At 37.6% G+C, this 21591-nt stretch overlaps 1 protein-coding gene across 2 annotated transcripts in view; it reads right to left on the bottom strand.

Moving 5' to 3' along the window:
* The window catches only part of PDZRN4 (PDZ domain containing ring finger 4), a 351915-nt gene that overhangs the window by 114852 nt on the left and 215472 nt on the right, over window positions 1-21591 (bottom strand). The window contains exon 1 of one of the 2 annotated variants that reach the window (XM_035002870.1): window positions 18981-19049. The exons of the other annotated variant lie outside the window; for it this stretch is intronic. Coding sequence (XP_034858761.1) covers window positions 18981-19049 — 69 coding nt within the window. Of the gene's footprint in view, window positions 1-18980; window positions 19050-21591 lie in introns of those variants that run through there. 2 annotated transcript variants of the gene reach the window in all.

Here is a 21591-nt window from a genome sequence, read left to right on the forward strand (position 1 = left end):
CTTCCTCCAGGCTTCTCTCTTTCTGGAATGGGCACCACCCTCAGCCACACACCAAGTCTCTGCTTTCTCCTTTGGTCCTCACATTCAAAATTAGTATCAAGAAGTAGTAATTCTCAACTCTTTTCTTTTAAATTTATCTCACTTTCTTCTTTTTATCTTGGGTCCCACTGTCCCACTGTCCCACTGTCTGAAGCATGTATATCCTTGCTTTTGTATACCTTCCTAATTGTCCTCTCAAATTTGCCTGCACCCTTTGTGCTCATATGATCCAGTGACTGTTTACTGTCTAGTTAATCCAGTTCAAACACTGATCATCATATTCCAAAGAGCCTCAGCAAGGTGTCCTCATTCATTCGTTCTCTCATTCATTCAAACATCATTTATTTTTTTTTTACACTTATTCTATGCCAGACTTTCTTCTAGGCACTAGGGTTATTATTATTTTCTCCTGAAACATTTATTTTATTAACATGGAATGAATCCAGAAATTGGGTCACTTACTGGCTGTGTAATCTTTGGTTATTCTCTCATCCCCTCAACCTGGTTTCCTTCTTTACAAAACAGGGACACAATTCTCCCTGTCCAACTTAGATCTCACAGAATTTCTGGGAAACATAAAGATATAGGGTGGGGTGGGGGGGATTTTGAAAATCTTTTTCAATCTCTAAAGTCCTGAATTCAGTGATCTAACATAGGGAAGAGAAACTTGTTCCAGCTGAGGTGACTGTGGAAAGCTCTCGGCATTCAGCGTTCTCTGAGCTAGGTGGTGGACCCTGTCCTGTAGACAGTAGGAGAGATGTCACTAGAGACTTCTGAGCAAAAGAATCAGAAGGACAGTGTACTGGCCACAGGGTGGAAGATGGTTTTGAAGTAGAGAGACCAGAAGCAAGGAGACAGGTCATGAGTGGCAAGAAAATGTGGGTTCAATAAATCCAGAAGATTGGTAGTAAAGGAAAGGAGGGGTGGAGGTAAAAGAAATATGGCAGAGGAAGAATCCAGGATTTGACAGCTTGGATGTGGTGGCTCGGAGAACAGATGAGGGGCACAGAGGAATAGACGGTGACTCACAAATTAGGATTTGAAGAGAATGATTGGCTTGTGATCCCTTTCCCAGGGAAAAAGAGTGCATTTATACCTAAAGGAAATGGGTTTACTATTGAATGGCGAGTCTGAGTTGCACATATATTGAGATAAATACCAAATACCTATAACATAATAATCACATAATAGAAAGTATTGTTAGAACCAAAATGGACTAATAAGGGCCTTGAAGAAACAGTACTTCATAAATATTTCTCAGATTAATGTATGTGATTTATGGGCAGAATCCTAAGATTGGGGAAGAATGTGAAATGAACTGAGGGTTCTAGAGGGGAGGGGGGTGGAGGGGTGGGTTAGCCTGGTGATGGGTATTAAAGAGGGCATGTATTGAATGGAGCACTGGGTGTTATGCACAAACAATGAATCATGGAACACTACATCAAAAACTAATGATGTAATGTATGGTGATTAACATAACATAATAAAAAAAAGTATGAAAGGAGGTTCAGTACAAAGTGCTTCCCTAATTATACTGTTTTAAAATTATTTTATTATTTTATTTATTTTTGCTGTTGCAGTTGAAAAGGAACTGTTTTTCTCAGAACGCCCCAACTGATTATAAATTTTTGAGGTCTAGAAATGCAACTCTTTTGTATTTGGATGAAAATGAATTCATTCTTTATTCCCACTGCTACAGGATAATGACCCAGATTTCAGGCTTTCAAGATCTGTAAGTTATAAAATGGCAAAGCTGTTTTTTTCCTGTGAAATTTTAGTGCCAAGAATATTTACTGAACACTGTTATATAAGGGGGTTCCTTTAGTGTTCCAGTTTGTAAGACTCCTCTTTGCAGGTTATTCCATGCAATTTGTATTTTTATGTTTGTTTTCTGAACTTATATTTTATTTCAGTTCTTAAAGAAGCATTTCATATTTAAACAAAATACCTCCCTCAAGAAAAATGCACAAGGGATTTAATAAATGCTAGCATAGAATAAAAAAGTGGATATGATTCTTTCAGAATTTCTACACATGTGCTATTCAATACAGTAGCTGCTAGCCACATGTGACTATTGAATTTAAATTGGGTAAAATTAATAAAATCAGAAATTCATTCCCTGAGCTACACTAGCCACATTTTAACCAATCAATACCCAATTGTGGCTAGTGGAGACTGCAGTCAACAACACAGACATAGAACATTTCCATCAACATAGAAATTTCTATTGGATAGTATTAGTTGAGACCATTGTTTACATAAATGAAAGGCATGATTCCAGTCTGATTAGCTCCATTTGCTCCACAGTTGGTCCAACTATTTGTAAAGCACATGATAATTAATATTGCTGAAAATGGAGATCAGCTAGGCCACATCCAATTTGATAGCTCTTCATAGATAAACCCCTGTGGTCAAAGTCCTGGAATAGCTCCTGCCATTCTTGGGACCAAGTCAATATGGAAGAATGTATTCTTTTACTTTACTGGCTCTAATGGGACCATATTATCCATAGCACCCAAACTATTCCCTAGAGCCGTGGGCAATCAGATTCTCTCAAGGGACTTCCAGCATAATTTATTTCATATTATTTAGTCAAATTTATTTCATTTTTAATTTTATTTAAAAAAAATGTGAATCTCTCCTGTCTCTTAAGAGGTAAGTCTACACTGCATTGTCTGACTCAAATATAGGAACATGAGTGGGAACGAGGTGTGGGGCCAAAGCCTGGTAACTGCCAGTGGGCAGGTTTCTCCCTCTCGCCACATTAAATATTGTAATTAAACAAATGTTTTGTGAGCACTGCAGAAATATTTTGCTATTCTGCAATTTGTTGAACACCAAGATAATGTTCGATAGATCCAAGAAAAACCTAAAAAGATTGGGTCTTCCAAAATCACTATGGTTTTGGCTTCAGTTTACAATAATGGTCAATTTAATTACTGGCTATCACAGAACATAAAATGAGCCATTATGATAGCTTATTAGATGGGGAAAAAAAAGTCTGACATGGAAGGCATCTGATTTAATTGATTCTAGTACTGAGAATTCACCAAAATAACTCCTGACTATAAACAATGTTACAGCCATTAAATTCATCTTATAAAGATCAAACATTTCAGGAGGTTGAATTTTAAAGCACACTGAATAATGGGCTCTTATAAATAGGAGACTCTGTTTAGTAAACCTAGCTAATTAAAGCACTTAATAAATGGGGGAAAACCCACCACTCTAAATCTCTTGTTGGTACTAGAGAATTCTCATTTGCTCTTTCAGAGAAGCAATCAATTGAAGGGCACATTTTTCTTCTTTTTGTTCTTTTCCATCAATTTTAATGGGTACAGAACATCAGTCACACAAACTGTAATGGGGCAAGAAGATGGATGAGTACATCTGAAGCCACTAGTCACAGGACAGAAAACATCCTGATGAGGTGACCGTGGCAGGCAGAGTTCAACAATATGGCCTGGGCAGTATTTAGTACGTGCAACTATGTTGCTACATGATTTGGTATTAGCACTCAGCAAAATCAATCTCCAGACACAATTTATCACATTTCTACAGGTCAGACTTTCAAAGTCACATTCTCAAAATATGCTTCAATGACACTCTTAATTCCAGAAAATGATTTAATCTAGCAACAAAGTGGGTAAAGAGGAGAAGAACAATCTAACCTTAAGGAACCTGACCTTGTCTTAAAAGTGATTAAAACTCCTTTGAAGAGGGAGTTTTATTATAGCCTAGAAATTATGTTCACATATCACAAGATGAATGGGTGGATGCGGTGGATGCTTGCTGTGCATTGAAATCCCCCCTTCAGGACCAAGACACTCACTCTCCCAGCCCCCCGGGGACACTGGGTGCTGCAGTCTCACAGCTTCGTCCCGCTCTGGGACCTGTGCTCAGTCAAAGCAAATTGCCTTGTTCAAACCTACGCCCACTCCCCAGGGGCCACCACATCCAAAGATTCCCCAATGCAGGAGTACAAAGCATGGCGGCTTTGCCTCACTTGAGAACAACTCCCAAGGGCCATCCTGGCTTCCTCCCGCCCCCTGTCATCAGCTGAGGTCTCTGTTGAGACTGTACCACAGGCTGCTTTTCCTCTACCTTCACTTCCACACAGGTGTGGTTCTGGAGACAACTAACTCTCCCAGCATCTCTCATGCAAATGTCTCTCTCAGAGCCTGTTTCCCAGGCCACAAAACCTAAGACAGTATATATAACCAAACAGCCATTTTTCTTCACAGAGAGCTAAGATAATTTAAATGCTGGCTGGATGAAATGACTATGGATATTGAGGTTCACAATTGGGGTAATATACTATTACTTTGTTAGGACTGACACAAGGAGATGTTTTCTATATAACCTAAAGTTTAAAGCATATTACATTTAATAATTTAAATGTAGTTTGATTCTAGTGGGCCTCTATATCCTCGTGTATCCAGCAACCAGTCAAAGCATATTAACGCACTCATGGGCTAAGGTACCATTTGCTTGGCCTGCCAGTTTCCTTTTTGAGGAATTCCAGGCAACATTAGGCATCATATGACCACCCATTGGTCCCCACTTATGAATACTATGATATTATTAATAATATAAGTAGATATTTCCCTAAAGTCCTGTTAGCCATTTGTCTCATATGCACCTTCTAAAAGCAATAATTTATAACAGGATATTAAAAAAGAAAACTAAGCCTATTTGAAAAATATCAACAGAAGATTCGACATCTCAAATTAATAAATGTTTTTCCCTCTCTCAGGATTTTCTGTGATGTATGAAACAGAGATAATACTGGCCAGAAACCTGTGAATACTTCAAAGCCATCAAAGCAAACTTCAAAGTGAGGGGCCAGTTTTAAAATGATTTTTCTGGTTGCTGTGCAAGGTGAGAACCAGGTATTTATGGTGGGAGGAAGAAGAGGAAAGCACTGGGAAGCCATCATTAACGCACTGATAATATTGTTGCTGGGTGCGTTCAGTGATACCAACAGGTCATGTCCATCGGTCACAGACAAAGTGTCAGTTGGTCAGAAAATGATAATCCATCAAGAAGATCAATTCATGAATGTGATCTTACATGGAAATTGCTGGGGAGGCTATTTATCTCTACCCATTGCTCTAAATGCTTTTATCACTATTGTTTTTAATCGGTTATAAAACCACAATTTCATTTTCCTGAAATCTAGGACCTACTTTGCTTTCAAGAGGCTGGAATGACAATATGAAAGATCGGTAAGGCCGCTTCTTTATATTAATATTTAATGTACTGTGAACAACTTTTTAGGATGTTAGTATCCAAATGGATCCCACAAACCTGAAAATGAATTGACAGTTACAGACTCCACTTAAATATATCTGTGAATAATCTACTGTGCATAGGAACATCATATAAATGAATCTGTAATTTTTATACATTTGCTAAGGTTATGGGTATTTATTGGTGACATTATATTTCAGAAGATGAAAATGGAAAAGACTAAATTAAGCCATCAAGTCTACACCAATTCAGGAGGATATCTTTCTAAGATATTTTGGTCTAAATTTCACATCCTGTGAAATATGAGTATATTAAAAGCAATACTGTCACTGTCTCCCTTTCTCTCAATTCTACTTACTGCATTAAATATAATATGGTGAAATTCTGAAAAGTTTTCAAAATTTTTACTTAATTTTTACAAATTCCTGAAGGTTGAATGATTGACCCTCAGGTAGAGACACCACCCTTATATATATTTCCTAAATGGTCATCATAAGCAAGACAGTAATAATACCCTCCCTTCTTGCCTCCCTCTTCAGATTACCCTAGAATCTGGACAAGACTCTGTTTGACATGGAATGTGCCAGAGCATTTCTGTCATGGTTCAGAACTAATGTTTATGGGAATAGGAAATTAATCCTGGTTTGAAAAGAATTTTTTCAAATTCAAAAACTTAACTTCTCCCCTCTCTGAGTTTTCTATCTCGAATTACCTGTGGGTCACTGAGTTAGATAGTTTCTTGAAAAGCTTCACCGATACTGGGTATATGAGAGGGATTATCTTTACTCTCATTATATTTCTCATGGCTCAAAGAATCTTCTAACTTTTATAAGTAATAATGAATAATGAGTAAAGTAAATATGGTTTTTGAGTTACGGGGAAAATATCTTTAGTATATTATTGAATTGGACTAGGTTTTATTTAGAGCTTAAAGTTTTAAAAATGATTTTTATGTTTTTCTTAGGCTACTGTTTGCTTTATATGATCTTAATTGGGATATCTGCACTTTGAGAAATTTTCATTTTAGTGCTAAAGTAATTATGAAACCCAAAGAAATCATCATCAAGGAAAATTTAGGCATTTTCCAGTACATTTTACAATCATCACCTTGAATTCTTTTTATACTAAGGAGGAACGTATGTAAAATGAATAGTTTAATAATTTTGCCATACTGTATTATGTCAGTGATGGATATAAATCATGTAAAATAAACAGAAGTATGTATTCAGCCATTTTTACATAAAATAGCTAATTCAATTTTACAACATAGAAGGCAACAAATTTAGAAACATGACAGTTACTAAATCAATAATTGATTCATTTAATCACACACAGAACACTGTTTTGCTTTATACAATGTATATATAGCATTCTATTTTAAGTATTTTAGTTTTCATCTATGTTATAGCAAATCATCATTAACATGACATCTCATGATACTTTGTTCTTCTCTCTCAACTAATATTGCACCTTGCACTATAGCTAACTGGGAATAAGTGTATTCCCAGACAGTAAACACCTTGAGGGTAGAGATTCCACCTTATTTCGCTTTTATGTAGCCTTCATCATATTGGCCTCGACACAGAATTCATTTAGCATTGAGTCATTCATCTTTTATTCAAGAAACGTCCATGTGGGCACTGGGTTAGATTGAAGACAGGGTTTTTGCCTACCAGAGAGATTCAGAAACCAATGAAAATCATAAGCAAGTTAACTAAGAAATAATACCATTTGGTATATGTTATGACAGAGATAAGCACTGGGTACCTTGGGAAGACAAAAGAGGGGGCTTGCTCAAGTTCAGAGACTCTGGGAAGATGGGAAAGGTAACACCTGACCCAAGCTTTCAGGAGGGCTACAACTTAAGTGAGTAGAAGGACAATGGGCAAATTCTAGGAAGCAACAACGGCTAGGTTTATTGGCTGGTTTGACAGTTGAGAAATCAAAGTTCTATCACTATCCATCATGACTGGAGACTTTGAAATAAGAACCTGATATGCTGGGTCCACCTGGGTAATAAAATCCTCAGTTTAGGAGAAGAGGTCAAGGAATGGGAGTACAGTCCCTACTGTGCAGGAAGGGCCAATAGTGTTTGTTTGTTTTGAGAAAAGCAATGACCAAATTTCCTCAATTCCAAGACACAAAGTTCTCCCCCATACCTTCTTCTTTCTGAATTTGGGATGCAGCTTGCAATCAATATGCATATTAAAGGTGGTAGCTTGTCAACCCTGCATGCCCACAGCTGTTCTTAAATTTGATGATGAGCCTTACAATTAACAATACCTTAAAATAGATGACATCTTCAAAATCAAGAAAATGCAGAACATGTAGTCTCTTGAATTATCTTGTTTTCAAAAAGAACTCAGTGAATACTGGAGACAATAATACATTGAGATTTCTTTTGTGAATGCAGTTGTAGCTAAACACCCCCCACCCCCCACCCCCGCTCTTATTCCTTGAGTCAACTGCTTGAAGTACCTGCTCTTTTCCAGGCACTATACGATATCATAGAATCATGGAGATGGAGAAAAGCTAAATATAAATCCAGAAGCATGTGACTGTATTTCAAATTGTGAAACACCATTGAATAAAAGCATTGGGAAGAGTGACTTCCCTTGTCTTGCTTTCCCAGATAGCAAACCCTGACTTGAGTCACAAGGGATTAAGGTTTTTATATGCATGGGGATGTGAAAAGCACTCTAGGCAAAAAGGACATTGTATCAAAAGGCAAAGAGATGGGAAAAACCACATTGTTTTCATATAAGAAGAATATGAGGAGAGATAGCAGATTGAAAAAGATTTTTCATGCCAGGCATGGATTTATGTAAAGATGGGAAAAGACTTTCAGGGTCTCAAAAGTGGAATGACAAGCCACTTTCCCATACTGATGGGCTCTCATAGGTGAGATAATTTGATTTAAGTGGGAAAGAGGTAGTAGAAGGACCTGTTTCTCTTCCTTATAATAAAAAGGGCATCTCTATAGACCCTTACAAGGAGAACTACAAGTGGCATCTATTATTTCCCTTCCTTTCTTCTTCCTTTCCTCCCTCTCTTCCACTTCTTCCTTTATCAGATATTTATTGAAAGACTACTCTGGGCTAGGTACTCAGTATTATGGATCAGTCCAGTGGATAAATATGGAAAGCTCAAGGGGAGAGATATTTGGTATTTATAATAAAATGAACAGGGACTTTGGCATCAGGCAGGTCCTGATTTGAATTCCAGGTGCTCCACTTGCTGACAATATGAATCTGTCACTTGATTACGTTGTGCCTCAATTTTCTCATTTGTGAAATGGGGACAATGGAGATGTTACCTATTTCACAAGGTCACTGTTGGACTGAAATGAGATCATAATCTCAAAAGTTACCATTTATGGTATTCCTGTAATGGGTTATGCCCTTTGAATATAGGATCTAATTTAATCCCCAACAACACATTTCAAGGTTGATACTAATCGATTAAACAAACAATTACAAGGAAATTATGTAATTAACTCAGAGAGGAAATGAGTGGTGTTTTCTTGCTTGATTCCAAAGCCTGTGTTCTTTCTTCTGTGCACAATGTCTCTCCTTTGTACCACATTGTGCTTGGTATTTAGCACACACTCATCAAACAGTAACACCCCATGTGCCAACTGAGTAAAACGTTTTCACTATTTTTCATGTTGTCTTAACACGGAGATTCAGCTGCATAAGCAAAACCAACTTCAAACATGATAAACATGAGTCACGAAGGAAACACAGAGCATACTTAGGGAATGAATGGCAAAATCTATCCATTATGCATCAACTCAACAAGCTATGCTCTTTTTTTTCTAATTATATTGATATATATTTATAAAAACATTTAAAAATCATATATGAGCTTTTAAATTAACATATTAAATAACAAGTCTTAAGAATTACTCAAATTTTTAAGTCACACTGAGTACAAACAATATTTCTAGATATCTGCAAACAACTGTAATGTTATATAATATATGCAATTCTTTTATTGAGGAATAGTTGACACGCACAATGTTACATTAATTTTAATTGTACAACATAATGATTTCACAGGTCTATACTTCATGCTATGCAAACATAGCTACCATTAGTCACCATGAAACACTAGTACAGTACCATTGACTGTATTACCAATGCTGTACCTTTTATCCTCGTGACTTATTCATTCCATAACCAGAAGCCTGTATCTCCTGCTCCCCTTCACTCATTTTGCCGATTCTCCACCCCTCTCCTCTGGCAACCATCAGTTCGTTCTCTGTATTTATGGGTCTGTTTCTGCTTTTTGTTTGTTGTGTTTTTTTGAATTCCACACTATAGGTGAAACCATGGCTGTGCTCTTTTAAATAAAGTGCCAAGCAAACAATACTTACACATACTCTATTATTTAAGTTGACTTCAGACACTTTCTTTGATTGTATCCATAGGGTATACAATGCCCTGCAGTGAGGATCGCACCACATCCACTCATGTTTGCTTGGAGATCGAGACACTCAACTATCCTCATCCCATATCCTGCTTTAGCCAGGCTGTTCTTCCCACTTTCCCCCGAATATGTCCTACTAGTCATATTCTATGACTTTGCTTTTACAATACATCCTGGACACCAAACATACTACCTTTGACTGAATGGATATATGGTAATTTTGCTGAATTAAAAAATGAACTTTGGCTCCTAACCTAGGCCATTTGAAATAAGAACCATTGCTAAGCTGTTTCATAAAGACCCTTAGGTTATCCTTCCCCATACAGAACTGTCCTTTCTCTGCAATGTCCACGGTGCTAGGGTCATAAATTTCCACATTTGTTTTCTAATTGCTTCATAATAATACACCTTGAAGACTGGCCTCTTGTGCTTCTTTTGTCTCCTCTCTTGCTATCTAGCCTAGTACTGAACACAGAGCGGGTCCAGAGTAATTACTTGTGGTTATTCAATGAGAAATATTCTTTCCCAAACTTTCCTTTATTTTAAAAAATATTCATATCAGAATTCTACCATGATTCAATTATAGGAAAAATTACTATCACTGATTACAATAGTGGTCTTTCATCTGTGGAGTTATTATTTTTAAAACAACAGTAAGTATTTTAGAAATTCTCTGTTCACACATCCTTGAAAGAGTTGTGCTGTTTTAATAAAGGTACCTGAAACAGATGCTTAAGAGGCTTGGAAGTGAGAGGTTAGTTCAGAAAAATCTAATTTCCACTGAGATGAGAGCAAGTTTCTAAAAAAAAATTTCCTATAATATTTCTAAAAAGCTACATAAAGCAGAAGTGTGTGTGTGTGCGGCGGAGGGTGGGGGTGGGGGATGCTTCACTAGGACCCAAACAACCATAAAGCAAGATTTACAGCTTGTTACAGAATGGCACAAATTAGCAATTAGATGTTATATGTGAAAACACAGGAGAATATGGGGCTGCTACCTTTTAAGCTTTTTGTTGAAGGAAACAATGAACTTTTCATAATAACGCTTTTAAAGCTGTTATTCCACATTGAGATTGATAGAAGTAAAAATGAAGAAATGAGTACAGCTGGAAGGGAGATGGAGATGAGACAGGTTATACTGATGACTTTGGAAATGTTGCATTTAGATATGAAAATCACAGCTGCACTTGGATTATCTAGACTTCTGGGGCGCCTGGGTGGCTCAGTCGTTAAGCGTCTGCCTTCGGCTCAGGTCATGACCCCAGGGTCCTGGGATCGAGCCCCACATCGGGCTCCCTGCTCCTCAGGAAGCCTGCTTCTTCCTCTCCCACTCTCCCTGCTTGTGCTCCCTCTCTAGCTGTGTCTCTCTCTGTCAAATAAATAAATAAAATCTTAAAAAAGAAAAGAATTATCTAGACTTCTGAATCTGAAGACAAAACTACTATCCCGTGATACCTAAATCCTCATGAGCCACAAGAAGACATTTATTAAGAGTAACACCTAAAATTCTCATAGTGTGTGCCCTAGGATGGATCATAGGAGAAAAGAGAAAAGAGTTTTACAAAAGACTAGGTGTTTGAGACGGATCCTGTTCTGGGCCCCTGCTCACCTTTTCTCCACAAATTATAAATGTTTCTGAGACAGGGATCCTTCCCAGAACCACAGTTCAGGGCCACTTCTTGAGTACCTAGTGATTTAATTTTTGTGCTTTCTTAATAATTTAATAAGATTAAATGAATACCTATTAAACGACTTGTGAAAATTCAATATATGAAAATCCACTTCTATAAAATGAATGTATCAGACAGTGATTGGCTGTCATGGAAGGATTTTTTTCCCTATCAATCTTCAGAAACAGTTTCTCTTGTAAAGTTCAGGATCCACTGTTTGCTAAAGATAATGTGGCTCATTTGTTACTATCTAACATGACTGGAAATGAATAACAAATGTGTATATGTTAAGTAATTATGTAAATAAGATCATGTATTTTAGAAATATTTTCAACAAAAATAGAAATTAAAGAATTTGTTAATCAGATTATCCTACTTAACCAGCAAATTGAGTTGAAGAGTCAAATATCTCAGCCTATCTATTAGCTACGTTTTCAGCAACATGTGTTCTTGCATATAACACAGAGTCAGTGAAAATGTTTTCCTACAGCATTTCATCTAAATAGAAAGACAATTAGAGATGGTTGACCTTTTCCTGGGTCTAGATCAATTCAATAAGTGGTGAGAGTATGGAGAAATTAAATGTAGACATTTTAATATGTGATATTCTGATCCTTCCAGTAGGGAAAGCCACTTCCTTACTAAAATTACCTACATTAATTATAATCATTAAAACTATTTACTTTTATAACAGGCCTTTTGCACATCAAAAACACTCTACCATTTAAGGTTTTCTTCAAAAGTCTTGGATAAGGAGAGATTCTAGCTAACTGGACATATTTTATTTCTTAATCACTATATTATCATCACTATCTGAATAACATGGCTCAATATGTGAAATCACTTGATCTTACTTTTGAAAGTAAAAGTAAAGATGACTTTAACATTCACAATTTTAAGTAATTTTATATATTTTTAAAAAGGCTAAGAAAATCTATACTCCAATGTTAGCAGCAACTCTATTTTTGATCATCTGCCTTATCTCAGAGAAACTTCTTGAGGGTACAGCAGAACTCTTCTTTGAAGCCAGTGCTTACAGGATTTTGTCCACATTTTTGTCTTGCAATGCTCTGTAATCATCATCACTGACTTCTGTCCAGGTTAGGCTCTCCAGGAAGCCAGCTGAGATAGAGTTAGTGTGCAAGATGTTTGCTAAGGAGTGTTGCCTTTGTGGAAGGGAAAAGAAGGCAGCAGGTGTGGGCAGGAGAACTGAACTAGGATGCAGGCCCAGTGCCAGTTGCAGGGAGCTCTAGAGCTGGAATTGCCCCCCACCCCCCCACCCCCACCCTGGAGTGTCCCAGTCCAGGCTAAGATGGCCAGGTGTTATACACCTGCATCAGTCTGTCACTGGAGGGGGGCCTCCTGGGAGGGGAATAACCTTGGGTGAGGAACTCTCTGCAGCTAAGATAGTCCCTGAAGGGGCTGATGGTTCAAGTTTTTCATTGACAGCACTCTGAGCAGCTGGGGGAGCACATGATGTGTTTTCGAATTCTAAGAGGCTGAGGTTCTCATGCATTCTAGTGTGTTTGACCACCGTGGCCACTCCTTTCTAAAACTCCTGTTGGCTTCTCCCACAACTTTCTGCTCAGTCTCCTTCTCACTCTGTAACAATTTCGCTTTTTCTTCCTTTCTTTTCCCTTTTCCTGTTTCTCAATACTTCTTAGTTTTCCTCCTCACTTTTTATATCTTTCTGGGTGATCTCATCTAACACACATATATATGTGCCAAGTTTTTGCTTTGCACATTTGCTGTCTGCCAGACATTGCTTAGGTAGCCCAGAAAGGAAACCAACAGCCTTCTCTTCTCTCCCTTTCCCAGGACTCTCCTCCCTTTCTCTTCTCTAGGTAAATTTCGCTGCACCTACCCAGTCTCACAAGCCAGAAACTTACTGAAATTTACTTCCTAATGGGTGTCAATCCTTTCCTCCCTTTTACATTCTTTCTACCACTAACTCACATCTGCAACAGCCTTACATTGGTCTCCCTTGTAGTCTTGCTGTAGAACACCATCCTCAACTCAAGCTCAACTGCCTCCGGACACACACCAGAACCAAGTCCACATGCTTCCCTGTTTTCAGAGTGATCTCTCCTTTCAGAACAAAAACAAACAGAAAATCCAGACATGGAATACTCTCTAGGGTTTGGTCTTGTCCCGGGAGCCTGTCTCCGGCTTTAGGTTTTAGTAACACAGAGTATAGTTCTCCTAGTCCAAGTCCATTCACACCTATCATCTGTTTGCCACCTTTGTTACCCTTCTGTCTTTCTGGTTTCCTTTCCTTTTCCTCCCCTACTCCTCAAGTCGCCAGCATGTTGAGCACTTCTGCCCTCCTGTAGCAGTCTGGCAACATCTCTGTTGATTCAGTGCTTCACTAATCACATCGTATGAACATTCTCTGCTCATGCGTCTTTGCTGCAGACTGTACATTTCTCAAAAGCAAGCACTGTGACATTTGTCTCTGCATTCCATGACAAAGATCAGGACTTGGCCCATATCAGGCAATCAGGGCTTACTGAAAGTTTATTGAACTGAACTGCATGTCTAGAGTTTCAGGCATGTGCCAGGTAGTTGACAAAAACAAGATGCTATTGTGATGTGTCCTCATTTGTTCTTCTGATTGTAAGGAATAGACACCTCATTCAAATAAATGAGATGTGGATTTATTATAGGAATGTATTAGAACTGGAAAAATGAGGTTACTCTGAGGACCTATTTATTCTTTATGCTTCTCTCTCTCATGGCCCATGTGCTTTATTTCTTACATGTTTCCAATTCTCTTGTAGGGCTGCCTCACAGACCCCAACCTGCTTACAGTATCCTCTCTCTGTCATCCTCAGCCTAATCCCATTACTACAGCTTGTTTCCCAGCATAAATTTCTGAGACTGAAACAACCTAATGGAACCCTCAACTTTATGCACCAGGTGACTGGCCCTGGTTTCATTAGCTGTTAGGCATGGGGCAGAAAAGAAGGCTGAGTTAGATATGGTCCTTTACCAGAAGCTATGGATGGGGCAGTTTACTCTAAAGAGGCTGCGGGTATGCAAGATATCGTGGCTGACCCCAGTGAGCATCTGCAGGCAGGTGGGGGTCAAAGGACAGACAAGCACCCGACCTGCCTTCAAGGAACTCACAACCCAGTCGCAAGGAACTGACTATAATACTAGATGCATGAACATGAAAAAGGAACCCTAAAAAAGAATAAAATGTTGCAAGAGTTCCAAGGTGGAAAGATATACACTTAAAAAAATCAATTAATTGCAAAAAGCTCTTGGCCTGAGGAGACATTTGAGCCAAAGGGGCAGGGTAGGTACAGCCAGTGATGGAAGAAAAGAGTGGATGTGGGGGGAGTGCCATAGAAGCTAAAGAAAAAGAGCTGAGCTATAAGGAGCCAAGCTGGAAAGATGACTTAAAAACAAAAGCTAAAAGACTGGTGTTGGGGTATTATAAATTGCATTTTGGGAAGATCAGTTAGAGAGAAAGATGGGAAAGAACCTAGGGTAGGCTCATGAGGTCTTTGAATATACTGGAATAAGAAGTTGTACTTTATTTTATAGTAACCGGGAGCCACTGGGTACTTTTTAGGAATATTATTCCTGCAACAGCAATCAGGGTGGACCAGCACACTGACAAATTCTAAGTGGGAAAGTTCTTACCATGATGTTAGAGAGAGTTAGAAGGAACTGTGATTCTGGGAAGGCTGGAAATGATGCTGGGGAATGTGCAAAAGGAAAATCACCAGAAAGTCACTGTGTGGATCAAGAAGACAGGAGTACCATTTTAATTCAGTGTTTTTGTGTTTTATTGATAGCAAGGACAGTGAGACCTTCACTGGTGTTAAGGAATGTGGGGCCAGGATGAAGTTTGGGAAAAGAGGTTACGACCTTATGAGTTGTGTTTACATAGCATGTGACAAAAGACATTTCTGAGGGATACAGGACAGTAACTAGAGAAGAGAGATTAAGTGAGATTTAAGAAACTCAGTATAGGGTAAAGGAAATCTTCACATATTTAAAAATTATGGGAAGCGATCCTATAACTCCCTATTGGGTTTTTTGCGAAGATGAAAGTAGACAATGCTTAGGAAAAAAGTGCTAACACAGTGCTTAGAATATAGTAAGTGTTCACTATCAGCCACTCTCAATATTACCATTGTTGTTACTTTTAGTGCAGGGTCTGTTGCAGTTCATGTTGCTAATTCATGGATGCAGGCTGTGGGGAGACCTTCGAGCTGTGCCAGAACAGTCAACTGAGTCAATGAACTCAGTGTCATGCAACAGTGTCCTCTTAGAAGACGACACAGCCTGGTTAGCTAGCACCATTCTACTTGTGGTTTTCCTGAGACTGAAAGCAATTTCTTTTCTCTAATTTGGCAAGTGAGTAAGAGGGGAATCTTACATACCACATTAGAAAATCTTAATGAAATCTTATAAATAGTTCTGTGTTAACAGTATGAGCTTTTAAATATTTGCCCATATTTTGAACAGGTTATTCAACACCAATTAACACCCCATTGATAATTTCTATTATTTAGCCACTCAAAAAGTTATATTTGATTTATGTATGAAAAAATCAAACTAAGAAGTCAAAAGATTTAGGTATTATCCTACAATCTCCACTCAGAAATAAATCTGTCACTAGCTCAGAAATGACTGACAAGCTATTGAAGCTCTTTTGGTCCAGGAGGGCTGTTGAATCAGATTAATATGAAACAGGTAATTTGGTTCATGTCCATAGAAGGGCACTGTTCAAATTACTCATTTATTAATTCTTTAGAGATTAATAAATAACCTACTTGGAAAAAAATAAATCACTGCAGATAGCAATTATGTCCCAGGCACATATAAAAGTTAATAGACGCATAAAGATGCATGAAAACTGCTTGGTGTGATTACTGGATCTACCCAAACCCTAGATTCTTCCCATCTGTGTTCATACTGGAGCCTGATTGGCCCAACTCCAGCCGAAAATAATTTTCTTGAAACGACATTCCCTCTCTTCTGCCAATTGAAAGTCTTAGCTCCTCTGTAGGAGCAAAAAATATCAACAAAATACAAACTTGACCTCATTTCACACCTAAGCACAACATTCTGATAGTTTCTCTAGACTCCTCAGTGAGCACATTTGCTTTTGTTTACTACATTTATAAACCTAAAACTGTATTCTACATGGCCCATGTTATCAGATTGCTAAATATAGAAAGGAAATGTGAAAAAGTTCAATCTCATACTGATTCCATTACACAGAAATACATATTTTGCTCTTGGCCATGTGTTTAGGATTCACTGCTAATCTTAAATTTTCACATGTCCTGGTTAAACTTTAATTTGCCTTAGCTTTTAAGAAATAATAACAAAAGAAACAAGAAGGTAGGTGACCTGAGGATTACAAGTCTATAAATAAATAGGATTTGGAGAATCAGGTGTTAATGTTTGTGTGAGCTAATTCATTTTAATATACCAGCTAGAAATACTCAGGCTTCTAATCTCAATCACTTTTGTAAATAGTATCTGCTCTTATGGGGGCAGCTATGTGCCCTCCTGAACACCTGGTTAAGAACATGCTCACTTTGATGTGTGCTCTGAGCTGCCTCTCCTCCAAATAAAAATAGGAACTAGTTTGCAGCACCACACGGGGCTCCAGTGTATATTATATGAGCCTATCACTGGTTTCCTTTGATATCTTATCTATTCCATTAACTCAATAAAATAGAACGCAAAGCTGGGGACAAACTGTAGGAGGGCTCCCCCTGGAAAACACATGCAAGACCTTTAAGCTGGGGTTTTAACTTATCTAATAAAAGCCAGTTAAATGGAAGCTAATACTTCATTTTTCACCCCCTTTATTAAAGATCATAAGTACTGCAACTCAGTAGTAGAGAGAATAAAATAAATATATGGAGAAGTATAGGTGGAGGCAATGAAGAGTAGTACGGCTTATCTATTTTCTCAAGATTTAGGAAGCACTTAAAGGCAAAACTCACAGACAAGCATTTTAAAAATCCACAACAAAGACTCTTGCTCCTTAACAAATACAGTAGTCCTTCCTGGTTGCAGCAAGCCGGCCTGATTTCTTAGTAGAATGTAAACAGCTTAACCTAGGCAAAATCAGGAAGGATGTCACCTACTACTTCCTCCATATTGTACTTTTATATCAATTTAGTAATTCAGAGGGCAAAAAATAGATTCATTAACCCACTCCCCCGCTCTTCTACCACCCAAAGAAAATCAACACTAGAACTCAAACTCCAACACTCCAAACTAAAGGAAAGTGTTCCACCTAGAGACTGTTTTCATGAGTCAAAGTGGATGAGAGCTTATCTAGGAAATGAATATTATTTTAGCCTATCCTTGCAAGTTTGTAGCAAAAAAAATTAAGCAAAAGGTATTGCCCCTAGTGTAATTAACAATGTTAATCTTCTTTTTCCTCTCTATGGTGATAAAGGAGTCATTTTTATATTTAATTAATGCAGAGAATCATTTTGGAAACTGGCTAATGAGCCTCTGATCACATTACCATGAAAATGTGCATTAACGTTGCAACTGAGGAGGCTGTTTCATGTGTAGCAAATCCACTTTGTAATTAGCCCACTGTGAAATGAATCACGTCAGGGGGAAATCTGAGGGAACCAGTAGGCAGTGGGCACTTGGCTACTGCTGTGCCCACAGACCACCAACATCCCAAACATTGTCTTTCATCAGCAAAATTGTCTAAAAACAAAAGTAGCAGTGTCTCACATCTGGGACAAACTGGAAAAAGGACGGAATAAACTTTATTTTGCCAAACAACAAATTTGGACTTGAGCATGCACCCCAGGGAAACCTGCTTAAATAAAATGGTGAATTAATAGAATTCTGTGAAAACTACAAAGGCTAGGGATATAGTTTCTCTCATTTTTATTCTGAAAAGCCCTCGGATATATATTAAAGGACAACTGAATTTTCACACTTCTCCCTAAGACACAAGCAGATATTGTAATAAGCTCCTGAAATTAATTTCTAACACCAAAGAGACACAAAAAAAATTTAAAAAGGATCTAAGAACAAGTGATAAGAAAATCCTTTTATCTCTTTTTTAAGCCAAGGCATATATATATTCTCATATAAGACAAATATACCAGGTCTTTCTCTTAACCCAAAGCAAAAATTCCTAATTAATCAAATAATTTCTCTGGCTAACAAGATTTGGCAAGAAACTTTTCCTGTCTATTCAAAATAACTGAGATCACAGACCTATTAAATCCCAACATTAATGTAGCAATGATACACTTGATTTTCAAATGTCAACACTATTCCAAAATGAAGAGGTGTCTCAAAATATTACAGTGTTACTCCTTTTACTTGACTGACATCTTGGCAGCAGATACAAAAAATGTTAAAAAGAATCCCACAGGAAGTCATCTGGAGGGGGAGTGGCAAGGAAGCCAAAAACTGCTGCCCAAAGCCAAAATAAAAAGCCCTCAACCATCAAGTCTGCCCTCAATTCTGAAATCTACTGAAAGAAAAAATAAAGCTAGCCACAATGCATTTACCATCTTGCAGACAAACACAAAGCCTGGCTGTTGAGTTGCTGGTATCAGACCCTGCACTCACCTGGGAAACTTCATACAGCAGTTTGTAGTGTTCCTCTCTTTTCTGAAAAGTGCACAAATTGCAGCCCATTCTAAGAAGCAGAGAGAGAGAGCAAATCTTCTAATTTCCCCAGAACTGAAAGGCAAGTGAACTGAAAGGGAATCACCCTCCAGACTTGACTACTGTTTTTCATCAGTCACTTCAGTCCAGAAACACAGAAAAACCGCTGTTAGCTGGAAGCACAAGCCAGGGAGCTGTGTAGCAGCATGCTCTTCTTCGCTTTCCCTAAGTATCTTGCACTCACGGATACACACACAGAGTTTCCAGTCAGTTCATGGCAACACTCCCCCTGTCTCTGCATCAGTGCACATGACTACACAGATTCCAGCTCATGAATATTAATAGTGCCTCATTGATTATTTATGACAGAACATGTTAGCAGGGAGGGGTGTCATAGCTGCTGCTGATGACAGATGAATATTCACTAATTAAGAAGCAAATGTAGTGTGGTTAAACAAAATTCACTTGTGTCAATACCCTCTCTGTTTATTAAGGATAGAGGGGTTGAGCATAGGGCATTTCAAAAAAGAACATACACTTAATTTCTCTACTGACGTAAGGTTTTAATATGGGAATAAGAAATTCAGAAACAGAAATATACTTAGTTCACATCTCCATGTTTTGCAACAATTAGAAGAAATATTTGCAGGATTAGTAAGTCTAGGGGAAGAGGAATAGGAGCAGTTATTTAAATTTACAAAATAAACACAGAAGCAAAGGAGAATTTTGGGAGTGATGTGGGAAAGGAACAGAAGATGGGGGCTATCATTCAGTTTTAATTCTGATCCAATAGAAAACACCGAATAGTTTATGTGTAAAGACCATTACCTACCAGAGAGGAAATAAAACATATTTTCTTAGTCTAAATAAAGAACATTTAGGCAAGTATGAGGAGGTGATACTTGTACAGATAATAAATATTTTAATTAGATAATAAGGGCATATCTATTGAATATGAATTTGCAGCACTATAATGCATGTGGGTCTATATTTAAAAATCAGATAAATACAATGCCTTTTCTGAGAAAAATTTCAAATGCATATAGTATTTATGTTAATTTTATTAAAGTCATATATAATTTTTCAGAGAGCTGACACTGGAAATATTTAAATTCTAATGTAATGCACAATGACTCCATTTATGATTCTATGTTTAGAGTTCATAATGTACAAAGGTGAACACAGACTTAAAAACTAAGCTTAGATCTTTAGATAATAGAAGTAATGCATTTAATTTCACACTCTCACAAATACATATATTGTACTGCAAGCTGGCAGTTTTTGTCCTTTATAGGAATACTACAAACAGCTAAAGCAGATAATCAAAGAAAATTCCTTTTGTTCCTGTTCTGACTTAAACACAACCTCTGCTAATTAAGAAGTATGTCCTTGTTCCAGCACATCTTTAAACTGGACAGGATAGCAGGTGGGTTCCAAAGCAAAAATAATTACTTGGAAACTGATGACTGTGGTTTGGAATTACATTGGATCTTGAAGATTTTTAATTGCTCATCACTTATGGAGAGCTATTTTTTTGGGTCCAATTTCCTAAAAGCGCTTTGTCAAATGTTTAGGATCGATAGCAGGAAATGATTCTAATGAGTACTAATTGTTAACAAATTGGCTTTGCAACTAGTAACACCTCAACAGCAGCAAGTAGCAAGGAGATGAGCAATCATCTGCTGCTTATCAGTGGTTTCCCTTGGGATGTAATAATCCGATTTTCTGGGCCTAATTTCACCGAACAGCCTGGATGAAAGCCAAGCTGAGAGACCTACATGAAAGTGGCATCATAATGGGGAATACCGCATGTGACCAAAGTTCACCAGGACTTCCTGCAAATTTGAAATCACTTGTAGTAGATATTAACTATTGCGATTCCTTTACGGAAAGAATGTTTTCAAGGAGGTATCTGAAAGGACCTTTTATGGGAATCAAGGGTAGTGATGAATAGAAGCAATCTTCCATAGGTGCTGTGGTAGAATATACATATTTGATGCTTTAAAAAATGTTAATTTTCTCTGAGTCTCTAGCACCACTTCCAAGGTGGTGTTTTATGCTAGAGTCCACATCCTTAAAGTGAGCATTGCCTATTTCTTTGGAGGATTCTGTATTGCTGAACCACGAAAGAGTTAATGAGTTTCAAATGTTTAAATTCTGTACTTTAAAAGGAATTAGAATGCAGTAAGGCAAGGATGGTTCACCTATCCATCAATGAAAGTGTCTGCTTCCTCTGCTTATAAAACTTCTTTATGAGACAGGTTTTGAAAGCTAAGTAGGAAACCTAATTATTAAAGCTATTGCTGCTTATTGGAGCTTTCTTCCCAGAATATTTTGTAGTCAGCTTTTAAAGAAAAAAAGAAACAATTATAACTTTAAAAAATATTTTCTTAGTCATCAGAAAGTGAAGAATGAGCATTCCAGTGAAGTCAGCAATTTCAAATTGAAGTTACTCATTCAGCAATTTCTCTTGGCTGTTTGCTGTATTCATTACTAGTGCCCCTGTTCTTTTGTTTCTATTTCAAGAAGCAAGGGCAGCTTCTCTAATCATTTATCAAATGCTGCCCGTGGC

Source organism: Mirounga leonina, unplaced genomic scaffold (genome assembly GCF_011800145.1).
Source record: "Mirounga leonina isolate KUSES-001 unplaced genomic scaffold, KU_Mleo_1.0 Mir_126, whole genome shotgun sequence".
Taxonomy (NCBI): domain Eukaryota; kingdom Metazoa; phylum Chordata; class Mammalia; order Carnivora; family Phocidae; genus Mirounga; species Mirounga leonina.